The sequence below is a fragment of the Urocitellus parryii genome, chromosome 7 (assembly GCF_045843805.1).
Source record: "Urocitellus parryii isolate mUroPar1 chromosome 7, mUroPar1.hap1, whole genome shotgun sequence".
Classification (NCBI taxonomy): Eukaryota; Metazoa; Chordata; class Mammalia; order Rodentia; family Sciuridae; genus Urocitellus; species Urocitellus parryii.
Window position 1 is genome coordinate 121,793,937 of NC_135537.1, and position 16,486 is coordinate 121,810,422.

General features: G+C 39.6%; 1 protein-coding gene across 3 annotated transcripts in view; it reads left to right on the forward strand.

The window, feature by feature from the left end:
* Positions 1–14,273, forward strand: part of Pigl (phosphatidylinositol glycan anchor biosynthesis class L) — a 96,151-nt gene extending 81,878 nt beyond the window's left edge. Inside the window, exons 4-7 of one of the 3 annotated variants that reach the window (XM_026411362.2) lie at positions 1,930–1,997; positions 4,886–4,917; positions 7,263–7,396; positions 13,166–14,273. In XM_026411362.2, the coding sequence (XP_026267147.1) occupies positions 1,930–1,997; positions 4,886–4,917; positions 7,263–7,396; positions 13,166–13,264 (333 nt within the window). In that variant the 3' untranslated portion in view covers positions 13,265–14,273. The remainder of the gene's footprint in view (positions 1–1,929; positions 1,998–4,885; positions 4,918–7,262; positions 7,397–13,165) is intronic. The other 2 variants (XM_077800732.1, XM_077800733.1) reach the window with 2 other exon arrangements.
* The last annotated feature ends 2,213 nt before the right edge of the window (positions 14,274–16,486 follow it).

The following is a 16,486-nucleotide window of genomic DNA, read 5'->3' on the forward strand; positions in this document are numbered from 1 at the left end:
ACTCCAGAGCACTCATTCACACCAAGTCCTCAGAGACTGATAACCATTCTAAAGATAACTTGTCTTTAACTGGGATCTGAGCTTTACATTAAAAGGTTAAGATTTTAGGGGCTGGGGCTATAGCTCAGTGGTAGAGCACTTTCCTTGCACGTGTGAGGCACTGGGTTCCATCCTCAGCACCACATAAAAACAAACAAATGAATAAAGGTATTGTATCCATCTACAACTAAAAAAATATTTTTAAAAAGGAAGAAGACAAAAAATTTAAAAAGAAAAAAAAATTTAGTTGTGGATGGATACAATACCTTTATTCATTTATTTGTTTTTATGTGGTGCTGAGGATCAAACCCAGCACCTCACACGTGTGAGGCAAACACTTTACCAATTGAGCTACAATCCCAGCCCTTTTTTCTTTTTTTAAAAGGTTAAAATTTGGGCTGAGGTTGTGGCAGAGTGGTAGAGTGCTTGCCTCGCATGCATGGGGCACTGGGTTCAATCCTCAGCACCACATAAATAAATAAAATAAAGGTATTGTGTCCATCTACAACTAAAAAATTTAAAGAAAAAAAGAGATTAAGATTTTAGAATGACAGTTCAGGGATTGGGCTGATGTTTGGGAGAGGTGGAAGTAGATGCTTCTAATACAAATGCTCAGTTTTGATTGACCACTCCAGGTAAACTCTTCCTATGTAGAGTAATTGTTCCCAGGGAAACTGCAATAAGGGCCTGAGACAAAGGGAAGGAGAGATGGGCTCTATCAGAGAGCTTTACAGATTTCATGAAGAGGGTAGAACCCCTGGCAGAACCCTTCTCTCTGGTAGCAGGTAACCCTCTTGAGATCACTCTGAATTCACCTAATTCAGATTCATAATGTCCCAAAGAATAGATTCTGAATCTCAGGAGGGCAAATCAACATGTTTTATAATTAAAATAGAAAGACCTCCAGGCTCAATAGCATGCCCCTTATAATCCCAGCAATTTGGGAAGCTGAAGCAGAAAGATAATAAATTCAAGGCCAGCCTGGGCAATTTAACAAGACCCTATCTCAAAATAAAAAAATTTTTTAAAGGTCTGGAAATGTAGCTCAGTGATAAAGCACCCCTAGGTTCAATCCCTAGTTCTAAAAATAAAAGCAAAGGAAAAAAAAAAAAAAGTAAGAGTAAATCCCTTCTCAAACTATTCTATGTCCTGTTCCAAGTCCCTTCATCTATGCTATGGCCACCTTTCCTTGGGAAGAGCCTGCCTCTTTCCATCACCTCCTAACCAACCATTCTATTTCTTAGTCATGTTTTCTATATTTCTTTTATTATTCAGATTACTCTTTGGATTGTCTTATTCAAATATCATTTGGTCTTATTAATCCATCTGTGCTGAATTGAATTGTAAGAACCTAGACTGAACTTGGAGTTAATAAAGAGATGTTGACATAGCTATAAAAATGGAAACAGAGACAGTCTATGAAAAGAAAAGCCTTTTCCATGAACCCAACCCCAGAGTGGACATTGGCCCTCTTGAGGCTTTTGTACCTGCAATATCGCACAAGGAAAAGAACCTAAATAAATCAGGCAACGTCTACCTGAACAAAGGTCATACAAGAGCCAACCAGAAAAACTAATATGCTCATAAATGACTAAGCAGAAAAGCAAAAAGATATTTCAAATCCAAGTTTCTGTCATGGTGAATTCTACTCTGCTGCACTGGCCAGGAGTACACGATAAACAGTAAAAACCCATAAAAATAGTCTCCATGGTATAATCAGCCAACCTAGTTACACATCATTGATATGCTTAGAAGTCAGTTCAGCTATTCTCAGAATTTGAAAAATGCCAGCGTTTACTTTCCAAGGGAATGGCAATAGCTACTTGGAAGCTGAGGCAGTAAAAGAAACATTCTGACAGTTTTGAGTGAAAACCCTGTCTGTCTCTACAGGTGGTGACTTTTGATGCAGGGGGAGTCAGTGGTCACAGCAATCACATTGCTCTGTACACAGCTGTGAGGTATGATTCACTGGGTGATGGAGGTGGGACAGGGTTTGTCCATTTGCTTAGGAATCTCAGTTGCTAAAGCACTTTATCCCTGGTTATCTGAGCTCTAGGAAATATACTACTGAATTATACCACCATCACTGGTTGTGTTGCTTACTATATCTCACTAAGTCCTCTTTATGAGAAATCTCTAATAAGTCTCAGTAGGAATGTTTACCTCCTAAAGAAGTGAATTTTTAAAAATCTCCTGGATACTGCAAATGGGATAATTGATTTTATTTCTCTCTTTACTTCAACCAGAGAAAGCTTCAGGGCCAATTTTGCAACCTCTGAACCACATGAACAGGACTTCAAGGAATGAGTCCTGTGAGTCAGGTGCCCCTAGCTTCATCTTCTTCCTCTCACTTCTTTCTTTATTTATTTATTTATTTAGGTGCAGATGGACACAACACAATGCCTTTATTTTTTATGTGGTACTGAGGATCAAACCCGGGTCCCGCCCATGCTAGGCAAGTGCTCTACTGCTGAGCCACAATCCCAATCCACTCTCACTTCTTTTGGCATCTTTCATTACAGATTTTGCTACTATCTCCAGTCTTTCTTTGTAAAAGGAGAATATCCATATCTGATAGTAAATCTCATTTGTCCTTCAAAGCTACCCTATTTTACTGATATTTGTCTTCATTTATCCTATAAAACCAAAATGGAACCTCAAAGATACAGAGTGACTTAGGATCATGCAAACAGAGACCATGGTAAAGTGCTTCTGCTAGGATCCAGATCAGCAGAGTGGTGGTCTTGTCTTAGATACTGAGGAAGGAAAAGGACAACCAGAAATGAAAGAGTTGTTTTATAACCTTCTTCTATACGTGTTCAATATTCTCAGTCTGGAGCAGTGAAATATTTGAACTTGGAAATGACCTCACAGTCATTAAGTCCAACTGTTTCATTTGACAGAGGCAATGAAGCGGTATGCCCAATGCTACAAGTCAACAATGGCAGAGACAGAACCAAAATCCAGGAATCCTGGTCCTCCACTCAGTCTTCTGGCGGAAACATGTCAAAACAAATCTACATTAGGACCCTCAAGCTTTTCCTTAAATCATACATCACGTAGCGGAAGATGCCAGAAATTTTTGTTCATATATTCTTTACAGACAGCTCTTCCTGATTCTTTGGAATCAAGGGATTCTAAGGAATCAGGGGAGGCCAGACTGCTCTCCCTCCTGTAAAGACTTTTCTCTTCCTGTCCCACCCAGAGGCCACAACTATAAAAATGTGTTGTTCATTGTATTAGGTCCATTCAGATTCAGGAAAGACCCATCCCCCCATTATAGCCAGAGATGCAATTTTTTTAAAGATACATGGGAAAATAGGCAACCCAGAAATGGTCTTTCTAACCATGTGGTTACCCTGAACCTTGGGCTTCCAAGACTGGTATGCATGCAAGCTGCTTGGAAACTAGAATAATGTCTCCATTCTCACTCCAGGTTCACACTGAGCCTTGTGACTTCTCACCAAGTATACAGATTGTACCAGAGAAAGGATCAGATTAGGTCTCCTGCAAACAAACCAAGAGCACTTTAGCAGTCAGGGTTGCCTGGGCACTTAAGGTTGACTTGACTGGTTCTAACCCTGGTATAGTCACCACTGAAGTGGGGAAAGCAGGGAAGGCTTCATTCCAGACAGAGAACCCAGAGGGACAACTTTCTGCTGACAGAAATTCCCAGGACCATTTTCCTTAATTGGCTGGAGTACTGCAGGCTCTCAACACTAGCGCAGGTCTTCTCCCTGCACTAGTGGAAGTCACTGTGCTTCAGATAAAACAATTTGTGGACACACCTACCATCTTTGAAAACTGTTTTCTCCGTAGTCACCTGCCTGCTAAATTCACCAGATCCATTTTAGTGTGTTCACTTGTCTGGGCCTTTCTGTGACATTTGGCTCCTCCTGTCACTCATCAAAATGCTGCTTTGACTTACCTGGCACTGGCTGGTCTTCCCTTCTCTCTGACCTTTCTGGCTACCTCTCAGTCTCTTTCTGGCTTCCCTCCCACCTGAGGCCCCTCCTTGACCCTGTCCCTATGGCTGTAAGAGCCACAAGTGCAATTCCCAGATTGTGTACATTTCAGTTTTACCTCTTCCCTTGGATATCCCTGAGCTCTGTCCGGGATGCAGAGCAAATCACCTCCTTCTCAGGATCCCAGGGCCTTTTTCAGGTTTTTCTACTGCTTAAGGTGGATTTGCTTTGACGTGTTTCTGCCAGAAGACTGGGTGGAGAACCAGGATTCCTGGATTCTGGTTCTATCTCTGCCAGGGAGTCAGTTCCATAGGCTTTTCAACTGTCTCTCAAGTCTGATACTAATAAGTGTGTATGGATGTTGAATCGGAAAATTACCCACTCTCTCTTCTGTTCCTAAGCTTTCAATACAACAAAACAGAAAACAATTTGGAAATTACTGCTGTTGGTTCATCCTATCCCTTCTGGGGGTAGGGGAGGTCAGAAAAGAGAAAGGAAATATTAGGAAAGAAATGTCAATGAATATTTTAAATATTTAATGTATTTTAAAATATTCTCCTACTATACTCAGGTCACAATTACAAGAGAAAATTTTTGAAGAATCTGAGGTAATCACTTTCATCTCAGGCAAAGCTTGACAGGGTCATATAGACCCGCCTCTGGATTAGTTGTCCTTGGGTGAGGTGCCTACCCTGGTCCCTTCAACTGTAAGCCAGAGGTATGGAATCCCAGAAATTTGATGATTTATGCAAAAGAAACCACCTGGGAACCTATGTAAGGGGACCATGGGCCCTGTCACCCTTCCTCAGAAGTCCCCTCACGTTAGTACAAAGGACTATGTGATTCTCACCTTCTCTCACCCTTGTCCTTCCCTCTTCCAGGGCCCTGCACTCCGAAGGGAAGTTCCCTAAAGGTAAGACCTGTTCCTATTGCAGAAAGTCACTAGAAGCTATCCCTCCAGGAGATTTACCAGAGGGAAATTTGCAAATACTGTCAGCCAAATTCCTCAAGTTCCATATCCATGTATTTAACAACCATATATCAAAATTACTTGGGGTTGAAGGGATGCTGTCTGTACTGAATATAAGTGTAACAACTATTTACATAGCATTTACATTGTACTAGGTATTATAAGGTGAGATGTTTTAGAGTATACAGGGAAGATATGCATAGATTTCTTGCAAATAGTCTTGTCATTTTCTTTTCTCTCTCTCTCTTTTTTGTAGCAGGGATTGAACCCAGGAGACTTAACCACTGAGCCACATCCCCAGATATTTTTTATTTTTTACTTTGAGACAGGGTCTCGCTAAGTTGCTTAGGGCCTTGCTAAGTTGCAAAAGTTGGCTTTGAACTTGCAATCCTCCTGTCCCAGCCTCCCAAGTCACCGGGATTACAGTTGTGTGCACCATGCCCAGCTACTCTGTCATTTTCTATGAGAGACTGGAGCATCATGGTATTTGTGCGGGTCCTAGAACAAATTTCCCTGAAGTTGAGAGACGATTGTACACAGAGGCTGCTCTCAGCAGAGCAAAGGCATACTTCCTGACTCAGATCTCTCAGGTTGTATCATTGGCAAGTGCCCTGTCAGCAGATTCTGGATGTGCAGAAAGACCATGTTTGTCTCCTCACCTGTCTAGTTTTCTCATAGGGTAGGTCTTTTCCACTTCTGGTATTCTGCAATCTGTTTATCCAAACTCAAATTCTAGCTCCCATTAATTAACCAAGATGTATGTGCCTGACAGGTGCCTCATAGAGTAAACTGCTTGAAAGAGAAACTCTTCCTAGCCCACAGGAAGGTATTTGACCCCATTTGATCATTTCCACATGACACTCCTGTTTAACCTTCTGAGCCAGTTTCAGGTTTGTCCTGCCTCACAGGAGAATATGAAAGTTGAATCAATGAGGCTGGGCATGGTGTTGCACTCCTAATCCCTGACTCAGGAGGCTGAGGAAGAAGGATTGCATGTTTGAAGCCAGCCTTAGCAACTTAGTGAGGCTGTAAGCAACTTGGTAAGACCCTGACTCAAAATAAAAAATAAAAAGGTCTGGGGATGGGCTGGGGCTGTACCTCAGTGGCAGAGTGCTTTCCTAGCATGTGTAAGGCACTGGTTCCATCCTCAGCACCACATAAAAAAAAAATTAATAAACAAAGATATTGTGTGTCCATCTGCAACTAAAAAATGTTTAAAAAAAAAAAAAAAGGTCTAGGGATGTAGCTCAGTGGTTGAGTGGCCTTGGGTTCAATCCCTGGTACAAAAAAAAAAATTGAATCAATGAGACCTAAGTAGCATGTGCCCTTTCCAGATGGCTTTACTTAGCTTACCAAACTGTGAAGTCTTTGGAACATGACTATAATTCATTTTATTTTCATATCAATCCTACGAGAAGGGCAGGTCCCACACTGGCTATACAGAGCCAATGCAGCCAGGTGCAGTGCACACCTATAATTCCAGCCACCTAGGAGGCTGAGGCAAGAGGATCACAAGTTCAAGGCCAGCCTCAGCAACTTAGATCCTGTCTCAAAATAAAATAAAAAGAGCTGGCATGGAACTCAGTGAAAGAACATCCTTGTGTTCAGTTCCCAGTACCCTCCCCACACACACACACAAAAGCCAGATTCAGGGCTGGGGCTGTAGCTCAGTAGCAGAGCACCTGCCTTGCACACATGAGGCACTGGGTTCCATCCTCAACACCACATATAAATAAATAAATAAATAACTACAGCTCAAAAAAAATAAAAAAATAAAAAAAAAAAAGCCAGATTCAGTGGCATCTTAGTCCCAGCTAATTGGGAGCCTAAGGCTGGAAGACACTTGAGACCAGAAGATCAAAAGCAGGCTGGGAAGGGAAGGGGAGAGGGAGGAAGATTGAGATTCAGAGCAGTTAAGGGGCTTTCCCAAGTTCTTGAGCCGTTAGTTTTGGATCAGTTCTTGAGCAACAGAGCTAGAAATATGTCTCTAGCTCCCCAGTATAGAAATTCCTGTTTCCCTCGGCCTTGAGGTAGCCAGATCCCGATCTCTAGCTGCCTATCTCTTCTCAATAAGACACAGAGTGAGGTAGAGGGTAGCCAGCCAGGTCTCCTGTGGCCCTTTCACTTTTCCTCTCTGAGGAATAATGGGCAAAGAGCAGCTTTGGTGCTGTGAAGACACCTGGAAACTCCAGCCCTGCCCTAAGCCATAGAGGTGGTGGGAGTTTTCGGGGGAAAATCTGACTGGGAGCAACAAGGCTCTTTACTTTTCCCCATCCCCTCCCCATCAGGTTGTTCTGTGCTCACACTTCAGTCTGTGAATGTGCTGCGCAAGTATCTCTTCCTCCTGGACCTGCTCTGGTCTCTGCTGCATACTCAGGACATCCTCTTCGTGCTCACCAGCGAAGAAGTGGCACAGGCAAAGGTGAGGATTGCAAATTCCTGGACACCTTAGATCTGGGCCAGGCCTCTTGGCTTCTCAAAATTCTGCTCTGCAGAGGCAATTCCCATAGTCCTTTCACAGTGGCTTAGCATCTCCCCCTGAGTTTTACTACTAAGCCAGTTAGACCTTGGCAGGCAGAAATTTTCAATGACTTTGAACTTTTTTCCTGATTACAATAAAACAACAAAGAACCTAAAATACATATACTCCTTGTAGAGAATTAAGAAAATAAAAGTAAGAAATAAAAATTATCCACAGTCCCACCACTCAAAAGTAATCATCATTAACATGTTGGGATACATGCTACTATTATATAATGGGATCACACTTTGTTTACTGTTTAAAATCTGCTTTCTTTAACAAAATATTATGAATATTTTCTCCTATGTCACTAAGTGTTCCAACTGTAATGTCTACCTATAATTCATTTGTATGGATATACCATAAATATGTCATGAATTCCTGATCATTAGACATTTCAGATGTTCCAGTTTTCCAGTGCTCCTAGCTTGAGTCTAAAAGGAATTCAGACCTGCCAGGATCCTCTGAAAGAGCCAGTGGGGCAGACAACCAAAAGCCCATTTGCCAACTGAGGAAGAGCCAGACCCACCCATGCCCTCCTAGTGAAAGTTTAGCTGTCAGTAGGGCAGGTGATTGTCAGAATCATTAGAGATGAGGAGATGAGATGAGCTCCAATTTGTCTCCAGGTGCAATCTGTAGAAGACTTAAGTCCACCTCAGAGACACAGGTAGCCTTATTTTCTCAATTTTCCACAATAAGCATTTATTCCTACTAAAAGGCACTTTGCTGGATGCTTAGAATGTATATTGAGCAGAAATATTAATCCTCTCTTGTTGCTTTAATAGTTCATTAATTTTTTTCGTTATTATTTCTGTCCTACTCTATTCATGTTTTATTCTGGGTTTTTTTTTTTTTTTTTTTGAAAGGTTAGGCTTCTTTTTATTTTCAATCTTTAAAAAAAACTATACTTTAGGGCTGGGGATATAGCTCAGTAGTAGAGTGCTTGCCTCACCACGTGAGGCCCTGGGTTCCACCCTCAGCACCACATAAAAACAAATAAATAAAAATATTGTGTCCATCTACAACTAAAAAAAAATTTTAAAAAAAACCATACATTAATACTATTAATTTCCTTTAATGTAATCCTTTAAGTTTCCATTGTGAGTTTCTTTTCAATCCATGAGGTTTCAGGGATGTATGTTAGAGTTTGCAGATGTGTTTTTCAATCTTTATTATTTGCAGTTCCATTTTTGCCTACTTACAAAAATTTATCTGAAACTCCAAAATCAATTCTAGTGTGATCTCAAATAATACAAGCATATAGCCCAACATGTTAACAATGATTACTTCTACTACAATTCTTATTTCTTATTTTTTGCTTTTGTGAGCACTGACATAGTCCTTTAAAAAGCAGTGAAAATTTTGAGCCACACATGCATGTTTCCAGGAAGATTGAGGCAAAACTACCTTGTTTCAGTCTCATACTACAGAAAAAGTATCCTTTTAGTGATGTATTTAATGCCACATTTTCTTATTTTATGATTTTTGTTGATTTTACTGTTTAAAATAACTGAAGTAGCCAGGCGCAGTGGTGCACATTCAGGAGGATCACAACTTCCAAGGCCAGCTGGGCAACTTAGCAAAACCTTATCTCTAAGGGCTGGGGATGTAGCTTAGTTTTTTTGTTGTTGTTTTTTTAAAGTCTGAAATACAAGGCTGAAGCTGTCCAGTGTCCTTAAACAAAATTGGCTATGATAGGCCTTATGGAAAAAACAGATATATTAGATAAGCTTCATCACAAACATGAGTTCTAGTGCAATTGGCACTAGTTCAGTGTAAATCAATCAGCAAAGTATATATTAAATAATTTCTCTTTAAACAGGAACACACATAAAACAATGTTATATATTGATGTGTTAATGAAAATGTGACCAGAGGCTCACAGGAATGAGCAGTAGTCCAGTATTCACTAATTCAGTGTTCTAGTGACTTTATAGAATGGCCTCAAATAATGAGAATATTGCTTTGTTGTTGATTTTTTAATGTAACTGTTTTGTGATCAATGAGTTTTGTGATCAATTATTTTATGCTTTTATCAAAGCATAAAATAAGAAAATGTGGCATTAAATACATCACTAGAAGGATAATTTTTTTGTAGTGTGAAACCTGAAACAAAGGTAGTTTTGCCTCAATCTCCCTGACTCACAGCTTCAAGTTTGGGTCCCCAGTCTAGCAGAACCCACAATGCCCCCAATCTTCCTGGGCCTTCAGTCAGTGAGCCCTCCACTTCAACCACTCATACTTGTTTATATTTTGTAGGTTCATGATACTGTTGGTTTTAGTTTTGACCCATCTGCATCTTTTTTTAATCCTATTTATATTTTTCTACCATGACTACAATATGGAACAGGAAGCATAAATTTGTCGCATCTTGACCAAGTAAGAACAGCCAAAGTATTTTGAGAATAAGAAAATTAAAAAGCCAGGCACAGTGTCACATGCCTGTAATTCTAGCAACCTGAAGACCAAGGGCAGAAGGATCGCAAATTCGAGGTCAACCTTAAGAATTTACTGAGACCCTGTATCAAAATTAAAAAACAAAAAAGGGGGGGGCTGGGGATGTGGCTCAAGTGGTAACGCGGTAGTGCGCTCCCCTGGCATGGGTGCGGCCCGGGTTCTATCCTCAGCACCACATACAAACAATGATATTGTCTCTGCCGAAAATGTAAATAAAATATTTAAAAAAAAAAGGGTTGGGGGTTTAGCTCAGAGGTAGAACACCCTGACTTCAATCCCCAGTGAAGGAAAGAAAAAGAGAGGGAAGGAGAAAGAAAGAAAAGGGAGAAGGGGGAAGAGAGGGAGAAAAGAAGGGGAGGAGTGGAAAAGAAAGAACAAGTAACTTATTTGAACTTATTTGCTAGCAAAGTGGAAAAGATCATTACTGAAGCTTTAAATGAAATGGGTTTATAAATTGTTACAGCCTTTCAAGGAAACAAAAGTAATGAATGTCAGAAGGGGTTTCAGAAATTGTTCTTACCTTTGCATGTTTTTGATACATTAAGCAAAAACCAACAGGTTACAGAGCAGATTTATAGAGTATCTAGGTGTTGGAATTTAATGTGAATTTTATCTTTTTCTTTTAAAATATAACTAATTATACTATTTATAGAAACTCTCATCCAATAATTTATACTTTTACAATTTTATCCTAAGGAAATAAACAAAGATGTGTCCAGGAACTTATATGCAATGTTATCATTAGTATAATTTTTAAAAACTTTTTTTTAGTTGTACATGGACACAGTACCTTTATTTTATTTATTCATTTTTATGTGGTGCTGAGGATCGAACCCAGTACCTCACATGTGCTAGGCAAGCACTCTACCACTGAGCTATAACCACAGCTTTCATTAGTATAATTTTTAAATATTTATTTTTTTAGTTGTAGTTAGACACGATACCTTTATTTTATTTATTTATATGTGGTGCTGAGGATCGAACCCAAGGCCTTGTACATGCTAGGCGAGCACTCTACCGCTGAACCACAACCCCAGCTCCTCATAGTATAATTTAGAGTAGCTAAAATAGAAACAATATTCAGCAGGTGAATGAAATAGTAAGCCAGCCTTATTTTGAAGAATATTTAGTGAAAATGCTCCGAAAGCAGAAAGACAAAACTTTATGCCCGATTTTGATTTTTATGGGGCTATTCCTTCTAACTTTTGAGCAAAAACAATAATTTAAAAAATACACTTGGTAGCTGGGCATGGTGGTGCATGCCTGTAATCCCAGCAGCTCAGGAGGCTGAGGCAAGAAGATCATGAGTTCAAAGCCAGGCACTAAGCAACTCAGTAAGACCCTGTCTCTAAATAAAATACAAAATAGGGCTTAGGATGTGGCTCAGTGGTCAGGGACCCCTGAGTTCAATTCCCAGTGCCCAAAAAAAGAAAAAGAAAAAATACAGTTGTTAAAAAACAATGAATAATTTATTATTATTATTTTTTTTTTTTTTTTTAGTGGTCAATGGACTTTTACTTTATATGTGGTGCTAAAGAGTGAACCCAGGGCCTCACACATGCCAGGCAAGTGCTCTATCACTGAGCCACAACCCCAGCCCCAACAATGAATAATTTTTGTAAGTGCCCATCTTATTGAAGGAATGTTAAAAGTCATTGAAAGATTTAAGCACTATACTGTGGGAAACCCTTTTAACTTAGAATCTGTTCCAAGCTGACAGATCAAGTATGGTTTGGACTACAAAGGTCATCTGGTCATCCTTTCTCCCAGTGTTTTTTTTTTTTTTTTTTTTTTTTAAGAGAGATTTTTTTTTTAATATTTTTATTTTTCAGTTTTCGGTAGACACAACATCCCTATTTTATTTTATGAGGATCGAACCCAGCACCCTGCACATGCCAGGCGAGCACGTTACCACCTGAGCCACATCCCCAGCCCTCTCCCAGTGTTTTTGTAAACATTTTGATTCTCGGCACCACATGTAAATAAAATAAAGGTTCATTGACAACTAAAAATATATTTTTTAAATAAATAAATAAGCATTTTATTTTTATTATGGTTTTCAAAATGTTAACATTATTCTCTTGAGTTCATGTGTCCTTTTTGTTTTCTTTTTTTAATTTTTTTTTTTTTTTAGTTTTTTTAGGTGGACACAATATCTTTATTTTACATTTATGTGGTGCTGAGAATTGAACCCAGTGCCTCACGCATGCTAGGCGAGTGTACTACCACTTGAGCCACATCCCCAGCACCTCCTTTTTGTTTTCTGATAGTAAATTTCACTTATAATTTTCATTGTGTTTGCTGTGGAAAAAATACTATGTAACATTTTGCCTAGATTGTATAGTGAGATAGTTCTATTCCGATTCCCTTTACCATCCAAATCATGATTATCACAAGTATGTTTACAGCTCTAAAACCACATATATTCTGACAATAAATATTTACATTTACATTAAGGATTACATAAAGGTTTGCAATAATATTAACTTAGTTAAGTTATGGTACTTAGAGAACAATAGCAATTTTTTATATATATGTCCTACATAGTTAAACCAGTTACCATGATCTGTTTAAAAATGGAACTGTACCAGGTCCAAATAACAAGAAAATATACATTTCCTCTGTTAGGTGGGAAGACTAACCCATACCTGTGTACCTCCTTTTTTTTTTTCCCAATAGTGATTATGTCTTCCAGTTTACCTAATTCAGAGAAGTCTGGGCATAGCATTCTAGCCTGCTTCCCCTCGGACACCTTTGTCTGTGTTGTATAGGTAAGGTAGCAGAGCAAAATGAGGCTCTAGAGTCCATCAGATGGCTCTGGGTTTGAATCTCAGCTCTGCTACCTACTAGCTATTTGAGATTAATGAGTGTCCTCATCTACTTACTGGGGGGGAAAAAGCAATAATAATAGTACATACTATTATTAGAATAACACGGTTATTCACATTGAAATGATGATTGTAGACTGTTGTGCCAATAGTAAATGCTTTAGCTACCCTTAGCATCATCTGCTTTAATCACAATGAAGTAAGTAGGAGATGAGAAGGGAAGGTCAATCCAGAGAGGTTCATGGGCTATAGAACGAAACCAAATAATGCTATAGCACAAAGTATATTAGTGGGAGGAGGGATTTCAGATGAGGAAACAACTCTGAAAGTAATAGAAATAGCTCCAGATCAAATGTACCTAACTGGTCCCCTTTGATTCTTCTAGAGAGCCATGTACTGCCATGGAAGCCAACTCCTCTGGTTCCGCCGCCTCTATATTCTCTTCTCCAGGTACATGAGAATCAACTCACTGCACTTCCTCTGAGGCTTTGAAGAGTTTTCAGATCTAAGGAACAAAGGAGAAAAGTAGACCAGGAAGACAAGGGGCCTGCCTGGAGATGGCTTATCTTCCTGAGTCAAAGGAGTTCCCAGCTAAGTGCCTCTGCAAAGGGAGACCCTGTTGGCCAATGGGCTACCCAAACTCTGGCTTCTTCCTCTGGTGAGGGGGGCAGGGTGGAATGAAGAACTGAAAACAAACCAACCCAAGGATAATTCAAATAATTTGAATAATGACAAAGCGTATGTCAAACACCTAGCACAGAGCCCAGACAAATTGCTGTTATCACAAATGAATGCAGAATGTACTAAAAACACAGGTAGGATCTTTAATTGCTTCTGAAGTAGGCTGTCTTAGTTTTGGGTTGGTATAACTGAATACCACAGATTGAGTAATTTATAAAGAACTGAGGTTTATTTAACTCTTGATTCTGGAAGCTGGGAGCAAGACATAGGCTTCTGCTTGACATTTAATGAAGAGCTTCCTACATCATAATAAGGCAGCGGGCATCACATGGCAAGATAGAGCAAGTGAGCCAAAGTGCTTATTTCTATAACAAAGCTACTCCCATGATAATTCATTAATCTGTAAATGACCCAGTCCTCTCCCAAAGATCCTACCTCTTAACACTGATGCATTGGGGACCATATGTCCAACACATGGATGCCAGGAGACATGTCCAAATCATAGATTTACTGAAAATACATGAGCCAGGTGCAGTGATGCACACCTATAATCCCAGCAATTTGGGAGGCTGAGGCAGGAGGATCCCAAGTTCAAGGTCAGCCTCAGCAACTTAACAAGACTCTATCTCAAAAATATAAAATAAAAAAGAACTGAGGATGTAGCTCAGTAGTAAAGTACCCCTGGGTTCAATTCCCACTACCAAAAAAGAATAGCATGTGGGCTGGGGATGTGGCTCAAGTGGTAGCGCGCTCGCCTGGCACGCGTGCGGCCAGGGTTCGATCCTCAGCACCACATACAAACAAAGATGTTGTGTCTGCCGAAAACTAAAAAAATAAAATAAAATATTAAAAAATTTAAAAAAAGAATAGCATGCGTGAGCGCGCGTGCGCGCGCGCGCGCACACACACACACACACACACACACACACACACACACAAATATTACAGTCTGTTGAATTAGTTCAACCATAATTCCCTAAATTTTTTCTGGCTGATTCGGAGCTGGAGAAATCATCCTCTATTTAACATGACAATCATGGATTGATGCACCCAAGTGTCCTTCACAGTGATGGGCTCTGTTGTATGCAGAACAGACTGCCTGAGCCTGACTCTCAAACAGCTTATAACTGAATATCTCAGCTTAGTCTTGGGAGAAGTAGGAAGTAGGAAGATAAATCTGGAACTTTAAAAAAAAAAAACACTTAAGAACCTGATGTCTTTAAATGGTTCAACAAAATAAAACTATCTGAGAGGATTGGCTTGTAAGCTATAGGCAAAGTCCAACTCATGGTCCAGAAAAGTGGCTTGAGACAGGGAAGCTTAGTTGTGAAGAGAGAGACAAGTGACTCTAGGTTTGAAGCCAGAAGACAAGCAACATACCTATGACAAGACACGAGATTCTCTATCTCAATTCTCTCATCTGCAAAATGGGGAAGAATAATGGTTTAACTTCAGAGAACGGAACAAAAGGATGTCTTAGGGTACATAACAAAGAATCTAGCTCTCGGTGCCAGCAAAGATTAGCTGCTGTTTTTCTGAGAAATAATCAAGTAGGCATTAAGCATAAGGACTAACATACATAAAAGTCCTGAGACAAAAGATCCTGGTGTGCTTTGCCTGCCCAGTGAGTATCCCCTACCTGCAACATAAAACCGGGGAATTGCTTCCTTCATAGCAACAGGTTGGAGATCTGCTTGTTTAGACTCTGCACCCAACTTGTACCACTTTACTCAATGTCACCATTATTTTATATGCCTCCTAAGACCACATGAGACTGACAGAACTATTAGGCCCTGAAGCTGAAATTGAAAAAGCAAATCTGGTTGTGTGATTTGTCCACTGAAAATTTGTCAATATCTCCTAAAATCTTCCACATAAAAGTATGACCAGAGCAAGCTACTAACATTGGCTGGAATGTGGTGGCAGTGGGTGACCTCTGTCTTGCTACTAGGAAGACAAACACTAAACTAGTTTTTCCTTTCTGATCCAAGGAAATACTTAGAAAGTGAAAATGACATACACAAAGATCATCATACTATTATTTACAATAGCAGTACTGGAAAAATCCAGTGATGTAATAGTTTTATAACAAAGAAAATGTTCATAATATATTAAAAATTTTAAAGCAAGTTAGGAATCTCATTTTTATTAAATGAATATACAAATATATAACATGCAAATATATACGTAGATATATATTTGATATCTAAATCCATAGGTAAATACTAACTAGGAAGGTCATCTTTCAACAGTGGACATTTACAGTTATAAAAGATTTATGGTTGTTTATGAATAAGTATTGTTTTGTTTTGGAAGATCCCCAGCCCTTGTTATTTTGTATTTTGAGAAAGGGTATCCCTAAATTGCTGGAGGCTAGCCTCAAACTGCTTCAGTCTTCCAAGTTGCTTGGATTACAGGTGTGTGCCACCGCACCTTCTATGAATAGGGTTTTTGGGGGAGGTGTGGAGCATACCAGGGAATGAACCCAGTGGTACTTAACTAGTGAGCCACATCCACAGCCCCCCTTTTTTTTTCTTTAGAGACAGGGGTCTTACTGAGTGATTTAAGACCTCGATAAGTTCCTGAAGCTGATTTGAATTAACAATCCTTCTGCCTTAGACTCCCAAGCCGCTGGGATTATAGGCATGTGCCACCACACCCAGCCCTATGAATAGTTTTGATGTGAGAAATACTTTTTTAAAAATATCTTTATATATTTTTTTTAATATTTATTTATTTTTTTTTTTGGTTTTCGGCGGACACAACATCTTTGTTTGTATGTGGTGCTAAGGATCGAACCCGGGCTGCACGCATGCCTGGCGAACGCGCTACCGCTTGAGCCACATCCCCAGCCCCATTTGTATTTATTTTTATGTGGTGCTGAGGATCAAATCCAGGGCTTCACACATGCTAGGTGAGTGCTCTACAGCTGAGCCACAACCCCAGCCCCAAGAGAAATACTTTTGATACAATGTGACGCCAAAATAATTTGTATAGCCAGTATAATGTCACACATAAAAAATCC